At 54.1% G+C, this 21,887-nt stretch overlaps 2 protein-coding genes across 2 annotated transcripts in view; one reads left to right on the top strand and one right to left on the bottom strand.

Annotated features, from left to right (window-relative positions):
- Window positions 1–21,887, top strand: part of FYCO1 (FYVE and coiled-coil domain autophagy adaptor 1) — a 70,268-nt gene that overhangs the window by 42,418 nt on the left and 5,963 nt on the right. Inside the window, exons 15-16 of the mRNA XM_044253732.1 lie at window positions 12,801–12,896; window positions 16,109–16,319. Coding sequence (XP_044109667.1) covers window positions 12,801–12,896; window positions 16,109–16,319 — 307 coding nt within the window. The remainder of the gene's footprint in view (window positions 1–12,800; window positions 12,897–16,108; window positions 16,320–21,887) is intronic.
- On the bottom strand, window positions 1,775–6,592 carry CXCR6 (C-X-C motif chemokine receptor 6). The gene is made up of 2 exons (XM_044253733.1): window positions 6,417–6,592; window positions 1,775–3,148 (listed from the first exon to the last, which is right to left on the bottom strand). The coding sequence occupies exon 2, from the start codon at window positions 3,131–3,133 to the stop codon at window positions 2,111–2,113; it is 1,023 nt and encodes a 340-aa protein (XP_044109668.1). The 5' UTR covers window positions 3,134–3,148; window positions 6,417–6,592; the 3' UTR covers window positions 1,775–2,110.

Raw genomic sequence — 21,887 nt, forward strand, 5'->3', positions numbered from 1 at the left:
GCCGTCCCCGTTACACCACACTGCTTCCCTTGAGGGCTGCAGGGCCCCTGGCTTCCTGCCTCTTCACGTCCTCCTTTCCAGGGAGGGCCTCTGTCTCATTCTGGGGAAGCCAGGGGCTGGTGGCCCCACTCTCTGCTGGGCTAAACCAAGGATGAACTCACCAGGTCTCCCACTTGGAGACCATTTATGTTTCGTCCCCGGTTGGTTTTTTTGTGTGGTTTTTTGTTGTTTGTCATTTTGTTTTAGTTTTTGTGATTTTTTTTGTGAAGCCGATTTAAAGACGATAAAGGTCAGCCTTGTCACCATCGAAAGGGCAGACTTTGTTGAACGAGAAGGCTCTCGGTCCACATGGCCCATGGACACTGGAGGCAGCTGCTCCCGCGGTGCATTTAGGCGTGAGCGGGAGACAGTAGGGAGGGTCGCGTGGGCCTGGTTAGGCCCAGCCCCTTGCACTGCTGGACCAGGCTATGGGGCACGTCCCCCATGGCCCCGGACGCACGAAGCACACACTCCCGCACCTTGCCAGCTCATAGAGGATGACCTGCGGCCTCGGCGTGTCGCTAGTTCTCGGGCCACCATTGCCATCCTTGCAGCCCCTACCCCCGCCGAGCACACACTGCTGAGCACACTTTGTGCTCTTAAACCCAAGTCCCCCGCACGCCAGCCCCCAGAGGCGGGCGCCAGGACGGCCCACATTTCACCAAAACAGAAGAGGTTAAAGGGACTGCCGACCGGTCTAGCCAACGGGTGAGAGCCGGAGCTGGGATTCCACTCTGGTCAGTCAAGACCCCAGAGCCACACCGCTGAGCCAGGCCCGCGCCCCCTCCCCGGCCTTGTGCACCCGCTTTCACCATTGGCGATTGGTTCTCTCCATTTTGATGAGTGATTTTGGGAAGCATGAGCCAAAAAAAGCAACTTTGCCTACTTAGCAGATTGCTAGGATCTAATATACTTAATCAAGTATGTGACATTCCGAATGGCCTTATCCTGTGACCGTATCACGGAGGTTACACGAATGTACTTCACAATTTGGTCAGGAGGTTGCAAGACAGAGAGGAGGAGGGAACACTGGTATATTCCATTTCCTTGATAGAACAGTGCCTTAAAGTGTACAGTTTTAACTCGTTTCCTATGCTTCGAGCCCCCGGAATAATCACTTTCCTGTATGTTCCACACATACCACATTAAAGTAGAACGTGCCTGAGGATAAGCATCATTTAGAGACGTTTAAAAAGGCTTTATTTCTTTGTCATGAAAATCATATACTCTGACACAGGCATGTTTGTGTTCTATATACACCAATAACGTGATTTATGTATGCGAGAGTGTATCAGGCATTGAACTATTTGAATTTTTTTAAATGAGCAAACCCATCAAAGAATCCATTTCAGAAATGCCACTTAGACTCAAGATCGCCTTAAACTCCGCTTTGCACATTTTCCTAACCTTCTCTGGACCCCTGGATTCCTCAGCTGACTCATTTGTTAAGGGCCCATTCATGTTCCCTGGTGTCCTTCCCTCTGGGATTAATCAAAGAGAACATAGGCATCTCTATAAAGTCCAAGCCTAAGGGGAGGCAGAGCCCATCTCATTTGTGTCCAGTGCCTACTGACTTAGGTCCCAGCCATGTGGCCCGGCACTTGTTTTCATGGCCTCCCTAATATCCCTGCTTCCCAGTGGCCAGAAGAGTGCTCCAGACTGGGGAGCCCGAGCCATCACCTGCCCTCAGCAGCTGTGTGGCAATGGTCCCCTCTTCAGCCTTCAGCCCCAGTCGCCATGAAGGAGAACCTGAGGTCTTAAGGCTCACACAATATTCCCTTGGAGCCAGCGTTCTTGGGCATAGAGGAGGGAAAGCCCTTCCGGTTTTTAGAGCTTCCCCCCAACACACACTGAGCTTCAGGCCTGGGGGTCTAAAGGAAAGCGGAATGTGTTCATGCCCGGGAAGCAGCGTCCCACACCAGCTGCAGGGTTCGGTGACTTCTCCATGAGAACGCACGAGCCATAAACTCCATGAGAACACACGAGAACACGAGCCATAAACAAAGCCTTCCTCATTGCACCCAGAGCGCACAGCCGTGCTCCCGAGCAGCTCTCCGGGCCCGGGCAAGGCCTACAGCTGGAACATGCTGGTGGCCTCCACGTTGTGAGAGGCAGAACAGGTCTTGGAAGCCTCCTCGGAAGACTTCCACGGACCTGAGACCCCCAGGTAAGGGAGGCAGCCAATGTCCCTCATGAGTTTCCAGAAGTTTCTCCGAAACTTCAGGCCAACAAAGGCATAGAGCACAGGGTTAAGGCAGGCCCGCAGGTAGGCGACGGCCTCTGTGATGAGGACGGCGTAATGGAAGCTGGTCATGGTGGAGTACTCCCAGTTCGTGCTGCGGATGAGCCTCACGAGGTTGAAGGGCGTCTGGGTCAGTAGGAACACGGCCACCACCAGGAAGATGATCTTCAGGGACTTGTGCTTCCGGAAGCCTCGGGCGTGAAGCAGGGTCTTGATGATGACCGAGTAGCACACCATCATGGCGAGCAGGGGCAAGAAGAACCCCAGCGTCATCTGGGCGGCGAGAACTACAGCGGAAATCTCTTCATTTTGATAGCCACAGACAAGCTTGTCGAAGTCATGGACGTTGCCGTAGATGATCTGCGGCAGGGAAACCAGCAGGGAGACCACCCAGATGAGCAAGCACATGGCCTTGCCCCAGGCCATCCTCCTGGCCTGCTGCTTGTAGGCCTTGGTGGCCCGAACCACCGCAACGAAGCGGTCCATGGTGATGCAGGTGAGAATGAGCATGGACGTGTAGAAGTTCAAGGTGTAGATGCCCAGCAGGGTCTTACACATGACCTTGCCGAAGACCCACTCGTGGATGCTGGCGTAGGCCCAGAAGGGCAGAGTGCAGACGAACACCAGGTCAGCCAAGGGCAGGTTTATCAGGAACACGTCGGTCAGACTCTTCAGCTTCTGGTAGGAGATGTACACGGTCAGCACCAGCGAGTTCCCCAGCAGGCCGCAGACGAACACCACCAGGTACACGGAGGGCAGAAAGAACTTGCGGAACTCCAGGAAGCCCTCGTGCCCCTGGCTGCTGTCATTGGAAGTGTTGAAGAACACAGGGTCGACGTAGTCATCCTCCATGGTTCCCGTGAACGCCTGGGAGGCAAACACAGCAGTTACAGGCGGGGTCCAGCACTACACTCCTGTTCTCCTGCAGTCCTGTTGCCCCACTTTTAGGGAGCAGATAGTCCTTTCCAGAACCCACCTATGTTCTGCTCAGCGACAGCACAGTCCTGTGTACGGAGACAGCCAGTGCTGAGGGGGTGGTTGCTCCAACGGCATGAGGGACCCTTAATTAGCCCTTAAATCATAAGGCTCGCACCCACCTGGGAGAAAACATGTAACCACCCCATGCACAGCCCAGAAAATCCGGTGCCAGCTGGTCTCAAAAGCAAAGGTCCCCATGTGGTAGGATGGGAATGGTGACCTTCTGGAAGTACAGAACTGTTTTGTGGTGGGCAGGCTTGCCTTCACCTGCCCGTGCTGTGCCTCACTTTCTGTTAAATTAGAACCCCGAACTGCTCTCTGTGGAAGCTAAGGTGCTTATCCCCCCACTGCGGGGGGGTGGGGGGGGTCCTCCATTGAGGAGACCTCCGGAGACCAGAAGGGGTTTGGAGGATGACCAGAACTTCTCTGCCTGGGTAGACAGTCCATCCTGTCTCTTCTTGCCCTCCACTACCTGGATTTAAGTGTGCAAGAAATCAGGCATGGCAGCGGAGCCGGCCACAGCCGACCACAGCCAGCCCAGCCTGCCCAGCCTGCCCCTTACACCTGGCACGCCCTGTTCCACCACCAGAGCCTGGCTTCTGGAAGACTTCCTCATCTTCGGGAATCTTTTGAAAGGAACCCTTTCCCAGAAGGGAACATTACTTTAGCTGGTGTGACTGGCAGCTTAGGCCCAAGGGGTCTCCTTTAACCAGTGGAAGATCTGGTTGAAATGGGACGCCAGATGGGCTCCTGCAGGGGGGGCTGGGTCCAACCTCACAGCGAGGTTTGTAGCAACAACCAGAGAGCCGCCTTTCCTGCCCAGGGCTCCCAGCCTTTCAAGGCCATCCCTTCCCTCTGCCCCCACGACTGTGCTGAGGACCACAGACAGGACGTGAGGGTGAGGTGCTGTGGCGTGGGAGCAGGGGCAGCTGTGGCGGGGCTTCGGGCCACTGGTCTGCAGAGACTCAGCCCACAGTGCGGCTCACCGCTGGTCACCCAGGGCCATATCCTGCTAGAACCTTAAAAAGTCTCCAGAAAAACAGGCATTTGGTTTAGCAAAGTCAGAAGGTCAACTGGCCAGATGAGGGCCTGTCCAAGGAGAGATCACATTCTCCTTTTTAATCTACTCGAAGACTTTTTGTCCTGCCTGGAGATGCTATCAGCCTTGGCACTGCCCCCTCGGTCCTCGCGGGGACAGAGCGCCCTTCTCTCCAAGGAAGGACCTCGCTTCTGGGATGCGACTGCTCAGTGAAAGGTCCCTGCTCTTAGACCGCAGAATGTGCGATGTGGGAGCGTGACAGGCCATCCGGAGTCCTCAGGCCCCACCAGCTCTGTGGGCTGCTGGGTTAAGTAGGTCAGATAAGGGCATGTTTGTGTTACTGCTTCATCGCTTGGACAACAAAACAAGGGGCTTTGCTCGCCTTCAGAGTAATATCAAGTCTCCATTCCTGCCTGACTTACCCTTGCCTCTTTATAAGAAAATCCTATTACAGCTGCTGCTGGCACATTAACACTGATGTTAACTAGCTTCCCCAAAGGGCCCATCAGGTCCATAACTTGTACTAAGTTATGTTATGCTGGACAGATTGAGGACGCACCGTTCTGTGCACAGTTCCCTATGCACAGGGAAATTAGTTTCCCTGTGGGGCGCCTGGATCTGTTAAACATCTGACTCTTGGTTTGGGCTCAGGTTGTGATCTGAGGGTTGTGAGATGGAGCCCCACGTCCGGCTCCCCACTCAGCATGGAATCTGCTTGGGATTCTCTCTCCCTCTGCCCTTCCTCCCTGCTCGTGCGTACTTTCTCACTGTCTCTAAAATAAATGGGTAAATCTTCTTTTAAAAAAATCAGTTTCCTTCTAGACATGTTAAAATTACTCATGTCTTTAATAGCCAAAGTCCTATGTTAATCTATGCAGGGTTCTTTAATTTAAAAAAGAAGTAATATATTCAACTTTGGAAGCAGTGCAGATGTCTAATAATAATAAATAAATTAGAAAATTGCAAATTGCAAATAGAACACGACTCAGATGTTTAGGAAGTGCTTTAAATGGTTCTGGAGAAAGCACTACATGGACACGACTCCGAGCAGCGGAGGCACAAAGTCAATGTGCACCGTTAGCCTTGGCTGTTACCGCCACAATGAACAGATGACCAAAGGGGTATAAAAGTGGTCATGGTGCTTAACTTTGATCGCAAACCCTTTGAGAGTCTCCTGAAACTGCAGACATTTTCCTCAGAAGTCACGTGCCTACCTGCCTTTCGTTCCGAGGGCTGGTGAGCCCTTTGAGTCCCTCTTCCACGTATTCTGTGGACCCTTGTTTAAGAATCCACGATGGCGGGGCGCCTGGGCGTCTCGGTCAGTAAAGCATCAGACCTTTGGCTTCAGCTCAAGCCATGATCTCAGGGTCCTGAGATCAAGCCCCACGTCGGGTTCTCTGCTGGGTTTTGGGAGCTTGACATTCCCTCTCTCCTCTTCTCTCTTTGCCCCTCCCCCCCAAAATTTAAAAAACAAGAATCCACGATGTTTTGTGATTTTGATGATGTATATATTTATATTTATATATTTTAAAGTAGGTTCCATGCCCAAACGTGGGACTTGAATCACGATCCTGAGATCAAGAGTTGAATGCTCTACCGGCTGAGCCAGCCAGTAAAAATGAAAAAAAAAAAAAAAATGCCCAGAGTTTATCAGCAGTTTGCCTCTAGCTGTGAATTCATGAGGATTTATTTCCCTTCTCCCTTTATGTTTGTCTATCTTTCTGAAGTTTTTGCAGTGGTCTATTGACTCACATTGGGAAAAGAAATGAGACAACCATCTGAGAGCCTGTGTTCTAAATTATAATGCAAAAGAAATGAAAACCAAGAATCAGAGATTATTCAGTGAACAGATGTGGCGAGTGGCTAGACGCCCCCTGTCCCCCTGGGAGAGCAGTACCAATGCATCAGCTTATGAGCTCTCTGTGCCCAGAGCCGTGCTAAGTCACTTCACAGTTCTCAGTCGTGGGGCGGAGGTGGAATTCAAACCAAGAGCAGCCTAGCCCTAAAGCCCGGGCATTTTCCCCCCACACTGCACCGCAGGCAGGGATCAGAGGACCCCAGCAGCCTGAGGTTACTACCTGCCTTTTAACTCTATAAACAAAAAGATAAATGACTCACCGGCAAAGAGACTGTCAGTTTGTCCTAGAAGTGAGCTCGTTCGAAGCAGCAAGGTCTGCCTCTGTCTTTCTGTGATGTGGTCCGTGTTTCCGTTGACTGCCTTCTGAGAGCCCTTGGTTGGTGATCATAAGAGACCCAGCCCTACCCACCCCTGCCTTGTTCATCAGAATCCACATGACCAGCCTGCATCTGTGTAATTTGGGGGTCAGAGATAGGAAGCGGTGGCTCTCACATCCTGCGCTCCCTGCTGCCTGGCTATGGACGTAATCACCTGTCAGGACCTCAGAAGGTTTTTATTTGTAAATGAAGGGGGGCAAGAAGTAGGTCTGGCTCAGGCAGCCCACTGAAGACTCATGGCATTTGTACCGTGACATCATTTCCTTCACTAATCATGTCTCTTTGGAGCCGCTGGGGCCTGGAGCGATGCAAAGTTCGTGTTATGCCCCAGGTTCGGGGTATGCCTGCTGCTCCCGCGTGACAGCCCCGGAACCTCACAGCAGCCCTGCAGATTAGGTACTGTCCCCATTTTACAGGTGGAAACACTGAGGGCCCTGGCAGCAATGGACAGCCCCGCATGCACACAGCTAAAAACTGGCACTTCCAGGAAACAAACTGAAGTCTCTCTCATCTCCCGAGCACCAGAGGGCTGCTAGGGGACAGGTCAGCCAGACGGACACATAAACCCACATGACCCGGAGTCCTCTGGCTCCCTGAGGCTGTCCTCACTCTTGGAACTGAGTGACAGGTACTGACCACCAGGTGACAACACAGTTCTAGTTGTTGGTCTCCCGGCCCCAGGAATGCTGATGCTTCTGGGGAAGAACGCCCCGGAAGGCGGGAGCTAGAGGGACGCTGGGGCAGGAGCCGTGAGGCTCTGTAGAGTGTGCACCTCTGGACAGGGCGTAGGTGGATGCAGGGGCCGACGGACGATGAACAAGTGAATGGGCCGAACCAAATGCTGCAGGGCACTGAGCCAAAGCACCCATCCTCTGAAAGAGACCTTCTAAGGCAAGATATCCCTTCGGAGCGAGCCACCCTTTCCTTTTGGAACCTCTTGCACTTCGAGAGATGAGCTTCTCCTAGGGACAAGCCAACTGTGTCATTTGGGGTCAGTTCCCAGAACAGAGTTAGAACAGCCTGAGCCTTGTCAAACATGCTCACTTGACCAGGACCTTGTGTCTTGGAAGGACAAGCACTGTACTCTGGGAAGCAACGGGCGTTGCCCTGGCTGCCTCCATGACCAGTGTGGGCTCACGGGGAGGGGGTGGGGGGGCAGGATCGTGTGTCTGAGAAAGCATGGCTGTATTTGGCATCACCGTTCTCTGGTGGAAAGTTCTCCGGTGGAAGGCTTGCAGCCAGACCGGAGGAGGAGGAGGAGGGAGCCACTCACCCTCCAAGCCTCTGGGGGCCAGAAGCTTATTTCAACCCCTTCGCCTAGTGCCAGTGTTATCTTCTTATCCGCCAGTTCGTAGCGCTTGGTGTTTCAAGGGCATTACTTTTCTTTGAAACAAAACTCTGAACTTGTCAAGGGCAACAGCTCAGTCACATATCTTGGATCTCCCCTGGAATACTTAAACGTTTTCTAACTAGAACTGGGGGAAGGCTAGATGGGAAGCAGCAGCCACGCCCGTTGCTGGTTTATCTTGAAGTCAGAGTGCACTGACCTGCCCACTTTTCCAGAACCCCTGATGTTCCTGATGCAGAGCCCCAGGCGGGACGTCAGTCCCAGGACCCAGGATGGAGGCAGTTCCTGCTGCTGGCAGAAGCCTTGGTGCAAAGTGCTGGCAGCTGATGGGGGCCGTGGAGGATGAGTTTGGACCAAAAGCCTCAGAAAAAGAGCCCAGCCAGAAGGCAGCTCCGACCAGAGCTGGGGAGGCGTGCCCAGTGCTGCCTGGCTCTTGGTTCTGAGGCTGGGCATGTGGGCTTGGGTATTGTGGTCAGACCATGGTTACTAAGTAATCAGAAATCAAAATACCAGAAGTGCTCTTCATCACTCAGGTTTTGAAAGGCAAAAAGGAAGCCAATGACTGAAAGAAAAACTACCAGGAACTTACTTTTAAGAGTCAAATGGGAAAACGCCCCCAGAGCCCACAGAGAATGGGCTCAGCACCATGTTCCGAGCCTGTGCCACTCAACGGGCACCGTCCGCGAGGACAGGCCTGTCCTGGGTCTGCACCGTCCCACTCAGTGGCCCTTGAGTCCCTGTGTTGTGGCTGGTGCCACCGAGAAGCCAAATGGTTGGCTTTTCAGAAAATTGTGATGGGTCTGAGTTCAGGTGGCCCCGTGAGGCTGGTGGCTGTTGTACAGGGCAGGGTGTTGTAAGCATAGAGCCGTCTGCTGACCACGCTGGCCCGGGGACCCTGGGTAGTCGGGCGAAGCGGCCCTTCTCACTGTGCTGCTTGGCGAGGCCAGGAGCAGCTGGAGCCCTCCGAGGAAGGCGGTCAGCAAGACGCGCGGGCCGGGGGGCTTCCTAGGCATCCTTTCTTCCTCTGCCGACCCCAACAGCCTAGGATCTGCGCCCCCACCCCCCAGCAGTCTGCAGGGCTGAGGTGGTACCGTAACTGCATGAAGAAGTAGCTGAGGCATTTCGATTTGTGAGAGGGAGCTGTTGTAGATTCCAGCCATGGAGACCAAGCCAGGGGACCCCGCCCCGTCCCCCGTGACCCCTCATGCAGGCAGGCACGGACCCCTGAGCTGCATTGCCGGGGACTGGCTCACCATCCGCCTTGTCTGCGGACACTGCTTTATCCCCACGTGGTTCTCAAGTGGAGCCTTGTTTATGTCCTCCGTGTGGGGACTTGTGGCACAGAAAGCCAGCTCACCATCGGGTACATAATCTGGACGTTGACTGATCCCAGACAGCGTGTGGCACAGGATCTCTGGGGGTGCTGGGATGACCAGCCCACGACGTGTGCGCCCCAAGACAAGGTCAGCTCTCCTGACCCCAGGCTCAGGGATGGGAGCTCAGCGGGAAAGGGTGACATGCCATCAGCGGTCACCATCGGCAGGTGGAGGCTCACATGGCCAGACCAAGGGGAGGAAGGAAGGGCGCTGTGGGCTCACAGAATGGGTCTCAACGTCTCAGGAAAGCCCCCCAGTGGCAACAGAAGGAAATGGTGCTGGCAGGAGTGAGGGTGCCCCCTAGTGGCCGCGTTTTTGTTCCCCGTCCTTCCCCAGCTAGTTTTCCATCTGCAGAGCCCCTGCGGTAAGATACGCCTTTTACCTGACTGCCCAGGGGCGTGCGTGGGGACACGAAAGCAAAGCAGGAGCCCCGTGATGCAACACTGCATCACACAGTATACTGTTGCTTAGGCATTCTCTATTCGACTTCTTCTAGGGTGGGTCATGGCTTCCTAAATTGGTTTGTGACCCACTCAATGGGTCATGACCCACGATTCGAAAAGCCATCGAGAAGAAACCCCTGTGCCTCTAATCCTTACCCTCGGCACACATCACCCACCCACGCCCGCCTCGCTCAGGGCCTCAGCCAGGGCCGGGAGAGGCTGGGGACCTCACCTGGGGAGCACCTACTTACAGGTAATGAGGGCTTGTCTGTCATCATGGCCAGAGAGGGGGAGCGGGAGGAGGAGAGGGGGTGACGGGTTCCGACGTCTTTTCTCTCTGTGCCGGAGAAGGCAAGAGAACCAACCACAGCTTCAGAGTCTGTTCCGTCAAATGGTACTTATCTTCCTCTCATACGGTGTTTGCACTTTGCACAAGGATGGAGGCAAGTGACCTGAGGCAGGCCTAAGTGGCCTTGGGCACATCTTGGCTCCTCAGGCTCCCACATCCATGGCCGTCAGTGGGTGGAGGGCGGGTAGGTTGATCCCTTGATCAGCGTCTCACACTGATGTGCTGTGATTGTGTTTCTCCTGGGAGAAGGAGGGGGGATCTGGAAGCCCGTGGTCTCAAGAGCCATGGGAGGAGGTGAGCAGGGAGGAGGTCCAGCACTGGGCTGGGGAGGAAGAGGAACAACGAGGGGCCGGGCTTGCCCTCGGGGGCAGCAGGCAGGTCAGACGTGTTCTTGTTGCACGCTCCTTGGGAGGCCTGGAGAAGGCCAAGGGAAGAATTCTTTGGAACCTACTACTTTTTTCCAGCCAAGCATTGAACTTGAAGCAGAGCCCGGAGTCCATCTGATTCCATCTCCTTCTCCCACGTAGAGAAGGGAGAACCTCAGAGGAGGGACGGGCACCTAGAGTCATCATTAGTCATAAACCCAAGACTGGAACCGCCTGGGAGTGAGGACACCACCAAGAGCCACATGGCCTCTCCTGCCCTCGGGAGCCCCAGGGAGCTCCAGCTGGACAGACGGAGCCCCCAGTGCTCGGGACTCCCTGTGCTCAGCCCCCGAAGGGTGGGGTGTTTGTGAAGATGGGCTTCCCCACTTACATTGGGCTGAAGGGGACTGCCCAGACAGGCCCAGCCAGGCAGTGGGGTGCCAGTGGGTGTCTGGTGATCCCGTAGCCCTGGTACCTCCCCATGCCAGCCCCCACCACCGCCCCTTTACGGCGGCGCCCTGACAGCAGAGTGTCACCTCCCAGTGGCCTCAGCATGACAGCAGATGGGGATGGGGCAGGGACAGGAGAGCTGAATGGCAGAAAGACTGCTGGGCCTGGCGGAGAGCAAGCATGACGTCGGGCCTGGTCCAGTGACACCCTGTCTTGTGCTCAGAGCTTTCCCAAGAAGACAGAGGCCTCTCCCTGGGCATTACCCATCCCTCTCTGGGCAGAAAGACCCTGTAAGTCTGTGGTGGGTGTGCTGCTGCTGACCCCGTGTCTGCTGCTCCATGCAGGGCTCGGGGTGGGGGTGGTCCTTATCTTTCAGGGACCTGGCCTCCGTTCTCTCTTTGGCTTTGTCAGCATTCCTCTGCCCCTTTCCTAATTTCCACTTGCTTCTTAGCACGTGGCAGGTACACTGTTTGGTTCGTGCAGGTGGCAGGGGCTGAGCCGCTCCATGCCAGTCCTGCAGGGTAGGGACAGCTCAGCTGCTGCCCACCCCTACTTCCAAGTGATTCTCAGTCTGGGGGAGACAGCACCCGAAAGAGCTAAGTACGGCCCGGGGTAAGGAAGGCTGTGACCGACTGGGGCCCCAGGGGGTGAGTGGGAGGGAGGAGCAGGCCAGATGGGAGCGGCTGCAGGTGGCCACGTGTCGGCCCCAGTCGCGGCCCCAGACTAGTGGCTCGGGACTGTACCTGCCAGTGCACTGTGACACAGTGACACGTAGGAGATCTTCCCGCCCCCACAGCGGAGTGACAGCTGGGATGGGCTGAGGGGAGCCTCACCGAGTTTTGCCCCCTCTGCTCTCCCGCTTTTTGCCACCACACGGAGGGTCCCCGGGGCCTCAGGTGGACGTTCGGGTTCTCCTGACTGAGTGGGGAGCCTCGGGCTCAGACGCAGGACGTGGACCGTGGTAGATCATCTATAGCCTCTCCCCGCAGGCAGGTTGGACACTCCAACCCGTTGAGGGCAGTGAAATACGAGCAGCGGGTACTGGGGACCCCTTCCCAGCAGAGGTGACAGCTGCCGCTCCCGGCAGAAGCTCCGTGAGCAGCAGCGGCCGCTGGGCTGTCCTGAATCTCTGGTGTCCCCAGGGATGGTGTTAGGTTGGGTCCTGAGCCCATGCGAGCGCAGGAATTCACCGGGAACCCTACAGAGCCCGTCCCAGGCTGTGGGGGGTGCGCCACGCAGTCCAGACCGCGCTGTCCTATCCCAGCAGAAGTCACGGCTGCACTCCCAGGGGAGCCATGAACTTGGTGCCTAAGTGAGTGTGAAGGTGGCGGAGGCAGAGCCGTCTGAGCACGAGGTCTGGATGCTTGCTGCTGGCCACCGACCTTTCCTGGGCTGCTCTGTGTGTGTGTGTATGTGTTGCCGACTGAGAGCATTTGCGGGGAGTAGGGGCATGCCTGCGTCAGTGTCCAGCACAGACCCGGGCAGACATCTCTGGGCACCACAGTGGGAGGGGTGGGGCTGGACTGCGTTCACTCGCGTTCCCTTGAGGGCCTCCGAGGTCGGGCGAGTGTCTCCGGGGCTGATCTGGTGAGATCCCAAAGGTACCTGTCAGGCAGGACCCTGGGACACTGCTAATGGCGTTCCACTGGCGTGGGACAGGAGGGTGGCCCATCTGAGTTGCAGGCAGCCCCTCCCCGTGGCCACCGGAAAGACCCTAGAGACCTCATGCCAGCCTGTTGGCTTCTCCCAGTCCTGCCTGCTCAGCCCTGGCCCCTCTGCCCCTACCTGCTGGCCCCTCTGCCATTGGGCTCTGGGACTGAAGGACCCTGAGCATTCTGAGTTTGGCTACGCGGCTCCAAGGCTGGGGGCCCCCACGATGTGGGACTCTGTGTGCCAATGGCTAAATGGCTGTGTGTTCTTGTGGGTGACATTCCAGGGACACCATGTCAACCTCGCTAACCCCTGAGGACACTGAAGACATGCCGCCAGGACAGGATGCTGAAATCTGCTTGCTGAAGTCTGGAGAGCTGATGTAAGTGACAGGTCTCCGAGCAGGACGCCCCAGGCTGTCTCTTTAGGGGAGGAGGAGCTGGAAGCACCCCAGAGGCTCTGACTTGGCACCAATGTTGACCTCATGTCTGTCCTTTTTTTTTTCTTCTTTCTTTCTTTCTTTTTTTTTTTTTTTGTTTATTACAATTTATGTAAGGTAAATTCCCTCTTTATGTGCACGGTGCTTAGATTCTGACAAATAATACAGTGTAATCACCCATTGTCCTGCCAACCTCCGAGCCCAGCTGGCTGCCCGTCCTAGTTGTGCCAGAGATGGGAAGGTCCCAGGTCCAGAACAGAACAGTGTCGCCCCCATGTGACCACAGTGAAGAGCGAGAGCAGGTCCCTCACCCTCCGAAGTTCCCCGTGCCCCCATAGCCATCCCTTCCTCACGCCCCCTGTGCCTTGTGTGCTGCTTTTTTGAAAATAACTTTGTTTTGTTCTCTTACTGTAAGAGCAGTACTTTTTCATTGTAAAAAAAAAAAAAAGAAAAAAGAAAAGAGAGACAAGCAAACTGCTTCAGTGTAGAGCTCTCCAGTTTTTAAAAATACGTATGTACATCATTTGCTATACAAAGAAAACGTTCTGCATCTTCATAGTCTTTTAAGACTTACGACTGCGTATTTTCACGTATCCTGTTCTTTCTCTCCTGGGTTGTGTCTAATGGCTGCATGATGGTTTAATAGTCACTGAGTAGATTCGCCGATACCGAGCACCTAGGAGGCAGCAGGTATGGTCTGTTCTAGGTCCTTGGAGTACATCAGTAACAAGGATCCCTGCCCTCATGTTTAGTTCATATTCCAGCAGGAGTGGACCATAGATTTAAGTAAACAAGTGAATTACATTGTGCATTACAAGGTGCTGTGGCTCTGGAAAGGAAACAAAGTAGAGTGATCTTGAATAAAGTGGCACTAAGAAGGTAAGACCGTAGGGAGGGAACAGCATTCAGGCAGAGGGAACAGTTGGTACAAAGGCCTTGGGGCAGAATGGTATCTGCCATGTTCAAGGAACAGGGAAACGGCTAGCGCAGCTGAAGCAGAGAGAACGAGAGAAACTGAGTCAGAGAGGGAAGGGGGCCCATGTCACATCCGGCCTTGTTGACCATTGTGAGGACTTTGGCTTTTAATCTGAGAGAAGGGGGAGCCCAAAATTGAGGTTTGGAACAGAACAATGACTTAATGTAATTTACATTTGAAAAAAGATCATTCCGGTTGCCATGTGGAGAATGACTATGGAGGGACAGGGCAGAGCAGGGAAACCAGTAGAATTTACATTTATGATGTGAGTTCTGTAGACAGGGGGCTCCTTTTGTTTGAGATTATATTTGAGGCATGCCTGGGTGGCTCAGTTGTTTCAATATCTGACTCTTGGTTTCAGCTCAGGTCATGATCTCAAGGTAATGAGCTGGAGCCCCATGTTGGGCTTCAAGCTGGACAAGGAGCCTGCTTAATAGTCCCTCTCCCTCTTTCCCTCCTCCCGCTTCCTTCCCCACCCCATCCCCTGCTGCACTCGTGTTCTGTCTCTCCAAAAAAAAAAAAAAAAAAAAAAAAAGATTATATTTGAGCAGAGATGGCAAACCCTTGATTTATTTTTATTAGCCTCCCCTCTAGGGAGACTGGAGTATCGTCCTCCCAGTGAACAGATCAGGTCTAGAAAGGCTAAAAAAAAAAGGGGGGGGGGTGGGGAAGAAAAAGAAAAGACTAGAAGTACAATCCAAGGGACTGGGTGCAAGGGGAGAATTCTGGAACATGAAATTATAAAATGGCCCAGCATCATTGGAGACTTCTGTCAGGATGACTGCTCACGTGGCCTTGCAGTAAGATTTCCATCTTACAAGAAAGACCTCTTTTCCAAAATGGGCCCTTCTGCCTACTCTGAGATTCTGGAGACTCGTGAACACTGGGCAGGGCTTTTTGCACCAATCACAAGTGAGGCTTCGGTGAACACATGGGAAAACGTGACATCGAACTAAATTTTCACAAAAGTGGAATGATTTTTGTCAGGGCTGCTCTGTAGAGCATTTTGGGTTTTTTTCATCCTTGGCTACTCTTCTCATTAGCATAGTCCTGGGGAATATTTCCATCCATCTCCACAGCTTCGAAGGCAGACGGAACTCTCAGCCCGATGACTTAATTGCTGTGCAGTCTTGGGCGAGTTTCCTAACCTCTCTGAGCTTTAGTTTCCACTGCTACACGAAGGGAGACAGTAATAGATTCTGGCCGCAAAAAGCAGTTTGGTGTAGGGGACAGGTTGTGGCTTCAGATCCGACTGGGTGGGCCCGGAACAAGTTTCTTAATCCGTTTGGATCTTGGCTTCCTCGTGTGAGATGGGAGCATCGAGCTTCTTGACGCAGCCGTGGAGCTGGTACATGAAGCCTGCAAGCAGAGGGCCTGGCAGGCCCGGGCCACCACCTTTCTGGTTCAGAGCTAAGGAGGTGGGACTAGCCCAAAGCCACACCACCACCCAAGGCTGCGCTAGCGTTCACTGTCCAGGAGGGGGCGCTGCTCAGGAACAGGCAGCTGCAGGGGGACGCCAGTTCCCTCACTCCCAGAGCGTCCTCTGAGGCCCTCCTCACACCCAGCAGGACGGGCAGAGGAGGAACCTCAGGCTTACGAGGAGGTGAGTCCCGCAGCGGACAGGAAACAAGGCAGGTACTGGAACCCATTTAAGAAAAGCCAGGGTGCCCCTTGGAAACTTCCAGCAGGCACAGATTTCCACTGAAAAGAGGGATGGCCGAGAGGTCAGGAAGTTTCTAGTGATGGGTGTGCTTCCTGCCCGTGCCAGTTAACATAGAGGGCAGCCTGGACCTGGAGAGAGGAGACGGCCAGCTGGGCAGCTGGAAGCTTCGGGAGGGCTCTTGAAAGCTAAGGCCTCTATAGCCACTTCCCATGCGTGGGGGCACAGAGCACCTCAGGCCGGCCTTCAACTCCGGCCGCCTTTGGGGACATGCCAGCACCACGCAGGCAAGGATGGTCATCCCCATGTTTGACTTCTGTGTCCCCAGTGCCGGCCACCATGCCCGGCACGTGGTCAGCGCTCTCCGTGGATGGGAGCTACACATCCCGGCTTCTCTCATAATCAGACACATCAGGCAGTGCCCACCCTCCCCGCAACCTCTGAGCCGCAGGTGAACTTCCCAGCGGGCTCAGGCACATTGTCTGTTTGATCAGGGCCCTCTCTGCATTTGGATTTTAGGATAAAACTACCTCTCACGGTGGACGAGATCGCCAACTTTGGGGAGAGCAACAGGGAGCTGTTCGTGCGGTCCAGTACCTACAGTGTCATCCCCATCACTGTGGCCGAGGCAGGCCTCACCATCAGTTGGGTCTTCTCCTCCGACCCCAAGAGCATCTCCTTCAGTGTGGTCTTCCAGGAGGCAGAGGACACACCGCTGGATCAGTGTAAGGTAAGCCGGCTCCCCGCAGGGGGCTTGGGCTGACCTTTCCGAGTGCAGGGTCGCAGCCAATCCTGCCTTCTGCTGGGCAGGCCTTACCTGTACTGTTTGGGCCATAGCCATGAGAAGGACACGTGGAGAAAGCAGGGGGACAAGCCCTCTGGGCTGCATCCCACAGGGCAGGCAAAGCACCTGACCTTAGCCAGCTTGAGGAGGGAAAGGTCTAGAGGCTGGTCAGTGCTGTCTTCAGGTCTCTGAAGGTTGCTCCTATGTCAGACAGCTTCTGTCTGACTTGGGGACAGATCACCGGAGCATATAGACATGCGACCGAGTCTCAGGGTCATTTTGTTCACAGAGCCATGCAGAGCAAGAACGGGTCACCGTGAAGGGTGTCGTGAACTTGGGGTGTTTGGCATCTCACCTCAGAGACACCTAGCCATTGTGCACTGGGGCGGTGCGGCTCGAAGTCGTGGTGGTAGATCCCAGTCCATAAAGTCCTAAGACAGTCTAAGCATGGGATGCTGATGATGGCCTGCACTGCGGGTCCCAGTCTTGGCTACATGTTAGAAACACCCACTCCCAAGGCCACAGCCACACCACTCCACACCTAGGGGGACCTAGGTGAGTCTGGTGAGCAGCCAAGGTTGAGAGCCATGGGCTTAGCTGGAGGGATTGGGAGCCAGAGCAGAAAGAATGGGGTGGGATCCAGAGCCCAGAAGGTTGAGCAGGACTTGGCAGGTGGCTGATTCAGTACAAGGGGAGGCAGAGCTCGTTTGGGTGGAAACTCGAGTCCCATTTGAATCAGCGTTGATGGAAGGACCGGTGAGGCCAGCCGGGAGCTTAGGATGGACATCAGGCTGCTGTGCCGTGTAGAAATGTCCATGTTCCAGCAATGGCAGGAAGCAAAGTGGGGGAGAACAACTTGAAGTCACGTGGAAGGAAACTCCTGTGCAGTGTGCGTGAAACTGTCCCTGATTCCCTCTGGTGTGTGGGCCGCCGGCTGCAGGGGGCTCAGGCGGGGGCCTTTGTCATGCCACCTGCCCACATGTGGCTGAGCCCTGGGTCTCTCCCCTTGCTCCGTCACTCATGGCCCTGGGAGATCCGTGTAGTTCCTACCAGGATTTGCGCCTCAGAGACCTGGAGGAGGAGCCTTCCTCTCCAGCCTTCAGATGTCCTCTGGGAGTCAGGACTGCCAGTGTGTTTCTCAGAGTGACCGCCAGGGGGCAGAAGGCGCCCATAGACAGGGCAAGTAAGCCCTGTGGTCAGGTGCCGTCTGCCTTCAGCCAGCCACGGGGTGGCTGTTTCTCGTGCCTGAAGAGCCCTGGATAGACATCAGCCTAGGAACCTGCTCCCAGAGCCACGTCCTCAGCCTCTGTCTGGGGGACTCCCCCAGGATCCCCTGACCAGCCTGGGTCTTACAGGCTTATGTGCAGAGAAAGTGACAGCGCTCAAGGGTGTGATTGTGGAGGTGTAGACACAGGGGGCTTGCCTTCTGCTCAGAGTCACTTGCCAAGCTTCTGCTCAACCCTGGGCTCTGTTGGCACCTGTCAGAGCTAGGAAGAGGAGGGACAAAGTGGCTCTGCCCTTGAAGAGAGAGCCCTCCCCTCGTCCCCAGTGAACAGACGACCACGGTTCTCGAACTGGCTCGTGCTGAGGGTGGTCAGGCACCCGGGGCACAGCCGTCTGGGGAGGAGGCCTTGGGCCAAACCAAGAGCGTAGAGGGAGCCGCACGGATGAGGTCAGCCCGTCCCCAACAGCGCCCAGCAGACACTGCCCAGCCCCCCAGAGCCACCTCCTCTCCAGAATGCTTCCTCGGTCAAGGTCGTGCCTCGGCACTGAGATTAGAAGCTGGGAATTTGGGAAGACCCTTGACTGAAGAGATGGTCCTGGGACTTGAGGCTACGCGTGTGCCAGCCCTGTCCTGAAGCCTGGGGACTGAGTGGGGAACAGGACCCAGGCCCTGCCCTCTCTCTGGGCAGAGGACCCATGTTTGGCTGGAGAAACTCAACAGCCCACCTGCGGCCACAGAGAGTCAGAGGAGGAACCAGGACCGGGAGTAAGAACCTTAACTTTGTGGGTTTTTTAGACAGCTTTTTAAAGATAGAATTCATATACCAAATAATCGATCCATTTAAGCCATACAGTGTATTCACAGCATTGTGTACCTGTCGCCAGTCTCATTTTAGATCATTTTCATCATCCCCCCGCAAAGAAACTATCCCCACGAGCAGTCACTCTGCAGCTCCCAACCCCCAGCAACCACCCCCCTCTTTGTCTGTGTAGCCTTTTCTGACTCACTTCTTCAATCCAGCATAGAAACCTCGCTTTGCACGAGAGCCCCAGCCCACGGGAGCCCATCCAAGTATCCATAAAAGCAGCTTGGGCTGTCTTGCAGACCCGTGGCGTGAATGAGGGCTCGGCCGTGGCGGCCCCGGAGGCTGGTGGGAGGTACTCCCAGAGCTCAACCAGTGGGGACCTGCCTCAGGTTTATTCCAGACACCGCCCCCCCATCTTCTCCCCACCACCTAGGCTCCCCACCACCTAGCTTTGGCACCAGAGATGACCTCATAGATTTTGACCATGGTGAGAATACCAGAACTGAGGTGAATGAAAAGTTTATGGTCTAGAATGTTCTAAAGAAATGAAGCACATTGTCTTAGACATACCCTTTTCAGGCGACCTGCCTAATGAGCTCTCGGTTGTTGCTTTACAGTCAAGGTAGTAAATGCCAAGGTTGAGGGCTGGGGTGCCCAGATGCCCCTGTGTAAACAGCAAGACTTCCTGTCCAGCAGCTCCTCCCCACCGGTGCTTGCTGAAGTGCCCAGGCTCAGCATTGTTAGGTTACAGACCCGGGAAGCAGACCCAACGTTGCAACCTCCCAGAATTCTCAGCCCCAGGTGGAATTAGAATATAATAGAACATCAGTGAAATGTAATGAGAGCAAGCATAGAATTGGCTAGCCCCAGATCCCACCCAGAGTGCATCCTCAGGTATCTTTTTCCCCTCCAGGCTTGTCTCTGGCCCTTCCAACTCCCTCACCACCACCAGCTCCCAGCCAGTGCAAATGTCCTGTGGTATTGGGAACACACTGCTTATGCTCTCTCCTGTGCCTGTGGGATCTCCCTTTTGATGTGTGCTCTCTCTTTGACCCATGTGTTATTTAAGAGTGTGTTCTTTAGTTTACACATATTTTTGGTCCAGAGATGTGTTTATTTCTAATTTAACTCCATTGTCTTCAGAAAACAGGCCATAGAACTTGAATCCTTTTAACTATGAGGTGGGTTTGTGGGTTTTTTTGTTTGGTTGGGTTATTTTTTGTTTTTTGGTTTTTTTTTTGATGGCCTAGAAGATGACCTACTGGGTGTTCCCAGCGCACTCGAAAAGCAGGTGTGTCCTGCCACAGTCAGGTGGCATGTTCCATAAATGTCACTTGGGCTGAGTTAGTTGATACTATACTGTTCTCCGAAGCTTCCATCTTCTTACTGAGCTCCTGTCTGTCATTCCATCAATTAGTGAGGGGCATTAAAATATACAACTGGTAATTGTAAATTTAGCTATTTCTCCTTGGAATCCTACCTCTTTTGGCTTCATGTTTTTGAAGCTTTCATTAGGGGCATCAGTGTGAAGGGTTGGTCCATCTTCCTGATGCATGAACACCTTTGTCATGAAGTTACCCCTGGCCACATCCCTTGATATAAAATCTATTTTGTCTGATAGTCAATCCAGCTTTTCTTTGGATTAGTGCTACCACAGTGTATCTTTTTAACATGCTTTTACTTTTATATTTAAATTGTCTCTGCTTATGGGCATGATGAGGGTTGGGTCAGCCTGATCGCCTTTGCCTTTTATTTGGGATTATAGACTGTTTATATTTAATGTGCTTATTGATTGGTTAGGGTTGAGCCTGTCATCTTACTGTTTGTTTTCTGTTTGTCCCCTCTGGTGGTTGCTCCCTTCTCATTGGAAAGTGGTGAGCCGAGGCAGGTGTGGGGCCCACCTGTTTCCTCAGAGATCACTGTCTTCTGTTGCCTGATGTCCAGTGTCTTGTACATTCTGTCTCTTTTTGATTATCTCTTGGGAGAGTAAATCTTAGGTCTTCTCCGATGTCTCTGAAGATGTTTTTCCCTTTGCCTGGGACAGCCAGGCCTCTCTCGAACTACCTGCCTCATCCAAGCTGAGCATCCCTTCCTCCAGGATACCACCCTGACCCTGCACCTCTCTCCCCTCTTCCCCCAGGGCTGGGATGGGCTCCCCTCCCAGTTCTGCCCTCACAACACGCTCACTGTTAGAACTGAACGGTTTTTTCGTCTGTTCTCTCTGTTAAACCACAAGATCTTTGAGGGCAGAACCTTTTGTGGAAACTTAACTTCATGTTAGAAACCCTGTGGCCAACATGTAGGGTTTCCAGAAACGTGCCTCTGTATTCAAGCATAAGTTGAAAAAGCCATGACATCGTTAGAAGCATTTTGGATTCAGTCATTTTGTTCAGGGTAAAAAAATGTTTAAAGGGAATAGATAATGGAATTTCACAAAGCTGTGTTTCTGAGAAGGGGGCAACACTTAACTTCGTAAAGAATAAAAATGCTCACTTTTGGGGCAGCCCACCACGCTCGGAGCTCCCAAGTTGCTCGGTGTTAGCCGTGGTCTGCAAAGCCTCTGTGTGTGTGACCTCTCACGTGTAGTCAGCCTATGTGGGTGGCTGAAGGATGCTTTCTGAGACCAGACCCATTGGAGTATTGATCACTTCTAAAATGTTTCTGAGTTTCAGTTGGCTCTGTCTTATTTCCCATTTCCTCATTTCCTATCAGCCAGGCACCCGGCCATATCTTTAGTTTTATACAGTGTCTTAGCTGGTCAGCAGGTAGCAGACGTTACCCTCGAGAGAAAGACTGGCCATCCAGAGGACCAACCCCCCACACACGCACACACTCCTGGCCCCGTCCAGCACTCACCCTGCGCTCAGCTTTGCCTCCCAACAGTGAGGTCCTTAGAACATGTCCTGAGAAAACAGCTATTTCCTGGAACTAATCTCTCATTCTTGGGGAAGGCAGAGGGTAAATAGGAGGCTGAGGCTGATGCCTGGAAAGATGAGAGGGCCGTGGGGCCCATGGACCTGCAGCGGGGCGGCAGGAGAGGCAGCCTGCTGGGGCCAAGTGAGAAGCCACAGGTGGGGCCGGATCTGTTTAGGCCAGAGCAGGCAGGGCTCAGTGGCTTCACAAAACGCTTGTGAAGAGATGGGAGTGGGCAGGGGTTCTGCCTGTCCTGTGAAACACCCCTTACCCCGGGCAGCACAAGGCCCAGCAGGAGCCAGACAGATAGATTTCACCTCAAATACACCCCGGCTTCCTGAATCCAAAAAAGGCCTGCTCCTCCAGGTGGTGGAACATTCTGGCATGGGCTGTGGTCAGAGGATGCTGGGGACCACTCCTCTTGGGGCACCGAGGGGTTCATGATTCTGAGTGAAATTCATGCCCACAGCCTCCTCCCCTACCCCAGGTCATCAGCAAATGCAGGGAATGTAGAAGATCCCCCTCCAGTCTTGGGGCTGATCCAAGGTACCACTCCTACTCCTGGGCTGAT

This window comes from Neovison vison, chromosome 6 (assembly GCF_020171115.1).
Source record: "Neovison vison isolate M4711 chromosome 6, ASM_NN_V1, whole genome shotgun sequence".
Taxonomy (NCBI): Eukaryota; Metazoa; Chordata; class Mammalia; order Carnivora; family Mustelidae; genus Neogale; species Neogale vison.

Bases quoted from the DNA above. Each gene is read 5' to 3' on its own strand.
- CXCR6 (XM_044253733.1), bottom strand. From the start codon at position 3,133: ATGGAGGATGACTACGTCGACCCTGTGTTCTTCAACACTTCCAATGAC.